We start from the raw sequence: 9,357 nt of genomic DNA on the forward strand, positions 1-9,357 counted from the left end.
TTATTATCTTTGTCAAACCCCAAATCCCAGCTGAGGTTAGGAAACTTGAACCGATCTATTTTTCACCTTCTACCTGGGTTTAAAAAACAACCGCCAAAGGACCCAAACCGGGTGAATATTTATAGTTTCTATATTTAAGACGGGAAGGGCGTGTCCAGTGCATTTCTCTTCGAAACCAGAAAGCGAAGGGGTTGTCTTAAGAGTACTTCTACACCAGGTACCAAGAACATGAAGAAGGCGGAAGCGGGGTGAGGGCTGGGGAAGATCTCAGAAATTTAAGAGTTCACAACAGATTGGATGAGTTGATTTCAGGGCCTATTTGATTTCGGTGGAGGGGAAATGAGAATCCACCCAGTCTTCTCTTGGCCATCTTTACTGGTTGTGAGTGTGGTGGACCTCCGTAAAATATGGTAGACAATCCATACGCTGTTGAATATATGCGATAATATTATAAGGTTCTGATCATTAGAGGGCATCGAAGAGTCTACTGTGCGTAGGCGGAAGGGTCATATGTTCTTGGGCCTAATTTACAGAAAGTTAAGCGCCTAATGCCATCATTCTGTGAATACTTCCTTGGAAATGCCTTACATTGATATTGGTCAGGCTTTCCTGCAGTAAACAGAATTAGGACATGGATGCAACAAGTCCCGTAAGATTCATATACCCCATTTAACTTACTCTGAACGGTCTTCACATAACAAAGGTTTGGGATATTAGGTACCTAATTAACCTGTCGTGCGCCCCCCTTCTTTTTATTAACCGTCCTTTGCACTGCAGACAATGGATCACAACCCGGCAGCGTTGGGTGAGCTTGATCCACATAGAGTTTTAAGGGAATTGAAAAGTGAGCACAGCAGTACAGTACACAGGATCGTGGGCAGGAAGGGATTCTGTAGGACACGCAACATATTCAAAAAGCATCTTGGGATATCTTTAAAAGGTACTCGAATCTACCTTCCTACCTATCTGCCCGCACTTGCTGTCAGCGACGGAACACTCTCAGGACCGGTTGTACGGGACATCGGTGACTCCATAGGCACTCAATGTACGTAAAACCAACATTGGCTTAGCCTACATCGCTTTCAAAGCGTTTGCCGCTGACAATTTTACGATGTAATTAATTGGAACAAATATTAAGGAGGGTAGGTCTTGCCTAAGGAAACAAAACTAGTAACTACTGAGAGTGGATTTAAGAGATCTTTGGATTTCCAAGGAGCTTTTTTGATCTGGTACTTCCCTCCTCACTTATTTAATATGCAAGGTTTAGCGCTAACTGAGAGCAGATGCACTTTTGGAAATCAGGACCTTTCCAGCTCGACCCTACAGGTATATTTACTCAGGAATACATCTCACCGGGAACCACGGGATTTATTCGCAAGTAAGAATATAAGAAGATTGGAGCCCTGCTCTGCTGAGCACTCTGGTTGCGATCCTATACACCCTAACCAGGGAGCAAATCTCACTGAGCTCAGTGGGACTTACTGCCGAGTAGACCGCCTGCCTCTTATTCGAAAATCAGTCCCAGAGTCTTAAATAGGACGTGCTCCGGAATGAGGACGCACAGAGCTACAACAGTTCTCAGGAGACGGTAGCTGAACTCGTTGAGGCAAAGGAGACCTTTTCAAAATACTGTAGAGCTTTCTGTGGCAGGGCAAGGTCGGGTGGTTTACTGGTCCTTCAGCAAAGTAAGTTCCCATAAAGATATGAAGTCAAATGCCAGATTCGCTTGCTACAGCACCTCTCAATGAGGTGCGCTGCTCCATCTTCTGCGTGTGGCTCCCCTTCCTATCTCATGTCCCAGCTATTCAGTCCGCTATTTGAAACAACCATGGAGAGTCTTCTAAGCGCATCTCACAACGTATTCAATACCTCCTATGAAAAAATGTTAAAATATCCACGTTAGTTTCTCTCCCCCCCCCCCATTTCCCTGCAAATGTTCTCATCGCATCATCTTTATCTCAATAGATTTCAATCGGCTGTACATGGGAGAAACAGGTTGGGATCCGTATGTGATCTACTTATAAGTCACTCATCTAAACGTGTGGGGTTTTTTTAACTAAAAAAAAAGCCAAAAAACCCAACAAACCTGGGTTGAAAAACCAACCCAGTTTGCACTGCAAGCCTTCTCGACGCATGCTTCCCTCCTGGAGTAGTCCTATTGACAACAATGGAATTACTCTTGAGGAAGCAATGTGAGAATCTGGGTTCTCTTTCTTTCTGGAAAAAGCCGGATTGGATTGTGGATCAGTCTGCGTAAATCTGAACCTTTCTTAAAAAATTGAGGGGTGGCGGAGATATCAACTCCCCACTTCTCCTAGTATATATATAAAAAATAAGGTCAGCTAGCCATATGTGTTTTCCGAGGCAGAAAAAAAAGGGGAGGGAGGAAGAAAGAGAGAGATTTATTTTTAAGAAATGTATTCTGCATTCAGTACATATCATTCGGACACCACATTATATACATATACAAGACATTTTTTTCTTTAAAAAAATGGATCGCTTTAACATGGAGAAAGAACACTGACTGCTCTTTAGTGACTGATAATGAGGTGAGGGGGCACAACAACAGAGCAACGTCGCGCACTTTCCATACTGTCGATGGAGAATAAACATTCCAGGCTTTTTGGCGGAAACAAACAAACAAACAAACAAACAACAACAACAACTCAACCTCAGTGAGAACATATTCCAGAAAATTAAAGGTAATAATAATAATAATTAGAGACACGATCCTCCAGCATTAAGACTTGGAAATCCCATTTATACCCAAACTTGATTCCCTGCCCCCGCTATGAAAATCAAGCCGATCTGGAAGTGGCTATATTCGGCTGGATCGTGCCCTAGTAATTACACAGCCACGGTGCCACTTCAAATTCAGAAGTGACTTCAAATTGTTGGCGTGCAATACGGTCTAATATCAGGAACACAGCAACAACAAAACATTCAGGGTAGCAGCCTTATTATTATTTTTCATTCATTTTTTTAAGGTCCACGTTTAAAAACAAACAAACAAAAGAAATCTAGGATTTCTTCGCTGGATCCGCTGTCAATACCTTCTTCACAGATATATATATATCTATTTCTATATATATATATATTTATCTATTTAATTTTAATTATTATTATTTTTACATCATCAGAGACAGAAACAGCCAAAGAAATGGAAAATCTTTGTTCAGCTGCAAGGGGAGAGGCTTGGACTATGATACAGAGCTACAAAATAACATTCAGGATTCCAACGTAGCAAATCTACATATTTGTATGTGTGTGTTCTCCCCTCCCCTCTTTCTCCACCCCCCTACTTGCTAAATGTGCACATTGAAAACCATATCAAAATGAATGTTTAAAAAGGGCGACCGGATTCACAGTTCGAGACGGCAATGCAGGGACAAAATAAACCGAAGATGGCGGTTTAATGCCCGCCCCCTCCGCCTTGGTGTTTTTAAATAATCAGATTATTCAAAGAGTTCGAATGCGTGTTCTTATTTATACAAATTTACCAGATAAATATTTGTATTTGTTTGTTTGTTTCTCTCCCCCTTTCTTTTTAAATTTTATCTTTTTCCCCCTCCGGAGAGATTTCTTTGTCAGGTAGCGTGAAGGTGAGGTGTCTTAGATTTGCTAACGACTTTTTTCTCTTTCACCCTGCGATTCTGAAACCAGATAGTGACCTGGCGCTCGGAAAGATTAGTGGTCGCCGAAATCCTTCTTCGCTTCTCTTTGGTAATGAACTTGCTGGCGGCGTATTCCTTTTCTAATTCTTTCAGCTGGATTTTCGTGTAGGGGACTCTTTTCTTTCGACCCCTACGGTAGCTGCTCACTTCGGGCTGGAGAGGTACCACATCTGTAAAGATGAGGAGAACAGGAAAGGGGAAAAAAGCAGGAGAGAGAGAACGTGGAAGGAGAGAGAGAGAAAGAGAGAGAGAGAGAGAGAGAGAGAGAGAGAGAGAGAGAGGGTGTATGTTACATTAAACAGCATCTGGTAAACTAACTGGACAATGTCTGTGCCAGACATTATGGAGAGAACAGAGAGAAAAATAAGGAAAAGGAGTTTGTATGCGTGTGGGGAAAAGGATATAAATTAGAGGAAGAGGGGGAAATGTGAAGAGGAAAGACCGAGGGAAAGAAAGAGCGGGAGGTGCTGGGACTCGGATGGGCTGGCTGGCTGGCTGGCTGGCTGGCTGAGCAAAGTATTAATATATTAGCATAGGGCCGGGGGGACGGGGACTGCTACTATTCCAGGCGATATTTGTCCAGGACAGATATAAAGAGACCAAGTCACGGACCAGGCATTTCGCAAGCACAGCACCCTTAACGTTAGCTCCAAAATTAGTAAAAATTGGAGACAGAATCTAACCTTCAGCTCTTCACTCCCCTTCTAAGCATCCGGTCAATTTTAACCTGTCGTTTTAAAAGACAGATCCTCTGATAGCCTAGGCGACCTCATTAATTATGCTAGCTTGTAGGATCCGGGTAGGGGACTTGGTGAGGGGAAGCAGCCGTGTGTGTGTGAGTGCGCGCGTCTGTGTTGTTCTAGAGACGCTCCGCACTGATTGATCTATGCAACACAAGGACCATCTGCAAGCTTGAGGGACCTTGAACTAGCCTTTCCACATCCTTTGTCGCTTATGGTAGAGGCATTAAATAAAATAAAAGGGCCCAGCGGCTTTTTTAACGGACCCACGCTGTGGAGAAATGTTACCTACCTACTCCTGGTCCAGAACAGGCTGGGGAATCAATGAATTCTCATCACCCTTAATGCATTCAGTCTTCTCCTTAATAGCCCCTTATGCTAAGGCTGTCTATGCCAATTCTTCATGATTAACTGTAATCACTAGCGCATCAAGATCCTCCCTTCCCATGGCTTCTTGATCTAAAGATGCAGGCTTAAGACTCGATACGAAGTAAGAGTGGTTTGCGGAATAATAATAATATAAACACTGAAAAAAGAGGGGATCTCTATCGAAGCAAAGCGAAAATCTCTCCAGTTACCCCAGCCGGTCTGTTCCATAACAGATATAAAATAAAGAAACAGCCTGAACTGCTTTTGAAGACACACTTCTCCGTGCGATTGCTCTTCCTTTGTTTCTAAGAAGTGTCTATATAAGCAACGTTCACTGGGAATCCTATTAAGGCCCAAGGATAGGAAAGCAAGGCAAAATTGTGGTTCACACTACTGCGAGCGCGCTGTCTCTCACGCACCTCTCAATGTTTGGGAATTGGTGTATGGCGGCTTAATAATATTTTAAGGGCTATACAAAAATGGGATCAAAATAAATAAGGAAATGGGGCGGGTTGGGGGGGTGGAGGGAAGAGAAGAGAAGTTCATTTACAACGTCTTCCACCTTCCTCCCGAGCAATGGTAACTCACGGAGTAGGTCCTTCCAACCTCAACTACATTTTAGCCAGGCGGGTGAAAGCAATCGAGATGGGAAAGTCATCTCATGCTAGGAATCCCATGGACCTCTCTCCCCCACTCGCCGAACCCTCCCTTCAGCTTCCGCAAAGAAGTCTCAATGCCTTCTTTTTTTAAAAAAAAAAGCGCGGGGTGGGGACTTTCCCCTAGCCATCGACCCTTCCAAGCTCTGACACCAATATGTGGCTGCAACACAGTTAAGATCTAGATAGGCCTTCTCTCCCACACTCGCTACACTCTGATTCTCTTCCCATGGAAAGGGAAAACCCATCATGCAACGCTCTGCGCAGGCATTGTTGGCAAGCCCTGTCTTATCCGATGGGGTATCCCCTCTCCAGTATTCCTAAGATAAATGTGTGTGTGTGTTCTCCTCCTAACCCCACCCCCTTATTTATTTATTTCCCCGGTTACTTTATCTTAATCTCTTCGCTCCAATCCATCCATTCGAATCATTAAGAGGGGCCTGCTTATTGATTACAAGGTGGGGACCCCAAGAGCAAAGGAGACGTCCGTTGGTCTTTCATCTTTCTCCCTCTCCCTCTCCCTCTCCCTCTCGCTCCCTCCCTCCCTGTTCTAAGTGGTAAGGCAGTAAGATAAGCCCGGAGCACTCCCAGCTTTCAGGGTTACTCGCAGGCTGTCACTCATTCCAGATTTCTAACCAGAGGCAAAAGCAGCGCCTTATTTCTCGTTCTCTCCCCACTCGTCTTACAAGGTTCATTTGTAAGATTCATGTCACTTGACAGCTACTTCTGTAATTGCAATATGATTTACTGTACCTTTCCGAAAAGCCCAGCCTTTCTGAGTAAAGAGAAAGAGAGGGGGAGAGAGGGAGAGAGATGCTACCTTTTCCTATGTTCTGAAATTTAATTTAAAATATTCAAAGCGTGCGGGGGGGGGGGAATCAAAGAAAAAGATAGAGATCCAGGTAAGGGAGCCAATGCAGCGAGGGAAGGAGGGGCACGCACGCACATACACAGACAGACACAGGAGTGCAGCTGCCAAACTGGCTGCGAAAGCACCCTGGAGCTCCAAGGTACGTATCTGGATATGAGAACCGGCTGCTTTGTTTCACCTTCTTCCCCATACGTGCCCATGCAAGCGTCCCAAAGCCTATTTTACCTGGGCGGTTAAAGATATAGCATATGCACGCGATCATGCCGGAGCAAAAAAGCGCAGAAGTCGATCTCAAGAGCACCCTACCTGGGAAAGGTGATTTCCAGAGATGGGTAGACTGTGATTGCTCCTTCGAGCAATAGACCTGCCCGTCCCAACCATTAGAAAGAGCCCAGTGTTGGTATCCTTCCATGGGAAGCAGCGCGTCGTGTCTTGGTTCTGGGTGGCCACTGATACCTGGAACCACTGATACGTCCAAATAACCAGGAACCGCCTGGTAGGAGCTGGCAAAGCTCGGGTAAAAAGCAAACTCTTTGGCCCTTGAGGATAGTTCTTCGCTGGGGAGGGAGCCGCTGGGCTCGGGGTATTTTTCAGCTGGGTGGTACGAACAAGGCTTCTGTTGTAAGTTCACGTTGTGGGAATGGGACAATCGGCATCCGTAGTAGCTGCCTCCAAAAGGATAGCCATAGCCCAAGGTGGCGTTGGAGGAGGCTGGTGGCGCGGGGCACTGCCTGGCGGCATCTGGAGCAGGTATATCCGTGTAGACAGAACCCTGGTGAGTCCCAATGGTGCTGGAATGACGACCCAATACCGGGTGACTGATTAAATCCCTGCAGTGGGTAGCCGGGCAGTTCCCACTTAGCCCTTCCATTGCTGGGATTTTATTCTGGTTATTTTCATTCGGGTTCTCCTCATACACGTACATGAAGGTATCCGCCCAGCGTGGATGCAAGATCAGTGAAGTCGTCATATCATGGTCTGCCCGAGCTTTTTAAAACTCGACTTCCCAAAGAGAGACACCTAATTTCCCCAACATATTGTTTACGCAGGAGCATGCGCAGAGGCAGCGGGATGGGTTCGGTTCATTAAGAAATCCGCCGGGCCACGTGACCTGTAAATAGCTCTCGCTGAAGTTAGCTCGGCCATGTGACCCTCCGGCAGCCCTATCACATTGTTCCTCTTGGCTTGGGGAAGAGAGCGGCGAGCTCCCATTGGCTATCTCTCCGCGACAGAAACAGAAATCCTTAAAGGCAAAGGGAGACACCCATTGATTGTAAAGAGCGTGGGGAAATAAATAAGGGGAATGTGGGTGTTTAAAATTTGGCCGACACAAAGAGATTGGGATATGCCATGCTTTGTGCCTTCAGATATCCTCAGGATTAAATATCAAACTAATGATAGGAATAATATACTTCAGAAAAGCAATTGTATGTATATTTAAAATGCCCTCTCGCTATATAGCATTGACCAGCAGCCTGGTCAATGAACCGCAGAGGGGAAGGGTAGCTGGGAGGCTGAAAGGTGAGGAAAACCTAGAAATTGCAATACCAAAGGATATGATATAAAGCGAGGTGGCAGGTAGCAGCCAGTTTATCTGATAAAGAAAAAATAGTGACTGTCTGAAGAGGCGCACCAAAAATGAGAGAAGCTCAAATTCTAGAAGACCAAATGACGGACTAGAGCAAGTGAGCTGGAGCTTTGGGGGCTGGGGGCGCTTCTTTTTTTTATTCTTAAAATTCGCTTGCTGTCTGTCTGGCTTTCTTCTCCGCCCTCCCCCTCCCTGCATCTTCTCTTTCTGGGAATCAAGTATTGGATCTTACGGGAAGTAAGGAATCTGGACATTTATCGCCCAGGAAATTGATTTTCTCTCAGTCTGTTTCAGTCTCAAGAGTGAATGGGGAGATTAATATCTGTTTGCTAAATAAATAAATAAATAAAAATCAGCGGATACATTTGCTCAATAGAATTGTGTGTATGTTTTTCTTCCAAAGTACAGTATCTTATTTTTCACAGAAGAAGGTATGTGAATTTTTAACCCCTTGTTTGCTTAACAAAAGATCAACGCATACCTGCTCATTATAATCGCTTTAGCTTTTATTCTAATTATTAAAAATACAATTTCCCACAGAAGGGACATATATGACATCTTTAACTCCTCCTTTGTTTCTTGGAGGGGTATTTCTCTATTTCTTTTTTGTTGATGATCAGTATTCTGCTGCTTTTGGGGCATAAAAGAGAAAGAAAGAAAACCGTCTGCCACCTCGCAAGAATATAATAGATGCCTCCAAAACGTTTTGACGTTTTATGGGGTCTGTTCCTTGTATGAGTCCAACCCAATAATGCTTAATCTTTCGTGCTCAACCAACTGGGGATGTTTTAAAGGGACTGGTTGTGATTATGATATTATGTTATTAATTTTTAATACTTGAGTAGTAAATATCGCAGCAACAATGCCTACTATTGAAAGTGTGTGTGAGATATATATATATATATATATATAAAATGTTCTCAATGTTGATTTGTGTGTGTGAAAGAAAATAAATGCAACTCACATCATACAACGTAAACAGGATAGGAGATGGATGGGTTATAATTAAACAGATGAAATAGAAGAATAGCAGACTACTCTGCCAGAGATTGATGGCTGCGACACACACACACACACACACACACACACAACTTTCTCGGGGACTCATGTCCCCAACCTTCAGAATCCTCTCACTGGCCGTTCCTGATTAGATTCTGATGGCTGAGTTTGAAATAATGTGAAATTTAACTGGAGAACATCGGGAGCACAGACTCCTTCCATTTCCCTCCCTACCCCCACATTACAAAATATAAGTTTGACAAATCAGTGCATCCAGATATGAGGATGATAGTGTGCTAATGAAGCTAGAGCAAAGAATTAATAGTTCAGACTTCCGTCCTGCACACAGCTTACAGGCCAATGCTGTGCGTGCTTACGCGGAAAAAAAAGTCTTACCGAGTTCAATACTTTCAAGCAATATGTACTTTCAAAGAAGGGTCGGTAAGCTTCAGTTCAAGTG

General features: G+C 44.2%; 1 protein-coding gene across 1 annotated transcript; it reads right to left on the reverse strand.

Moving 5' to 3' along the window:
- Window positions 1-2,386: 2,386 nt before the first annotated feature.
- On the reverse strand, window positions 2,387-7,382 carry HOXC13 (homeobox C13). Its single transcript, XM_053373920.1, has 2 exons — window positions 6,617-7,382; window positions 2,387-3,844 (listed from the first exon to the last, which is right to left on the reverse strand). Exons 1-2 carry the CDS (start codon window positions 7,278-7,280, stop codon window positions 3,588-3,590), a joined length of 921 nt encoding a protein of 306 aa, XP_053229895.1. The 5' UTR covers window positions 7,281-7,382; the 3' UTR covers window positions 2,387-3,587.
- Window positions 7,383-9,357: the final 1,975 nt, after the last annotated feature.

The sequence above is a fragment of the Podarcis raffonei genome, chromosome 2 (assembly GCF_027172205.1).
Source record: "Podarcis raffonei isolate rPodRaf1 chromosome 2, rPodRaf1.pri, whole genome shotgun sequence".
NCBI classification, from domain to species: Eukaryota; Metazoa; Chordata; class Lepidosauria; order Squamata; family Lacertidae; genus Podarcis; species Podarcis raffonei.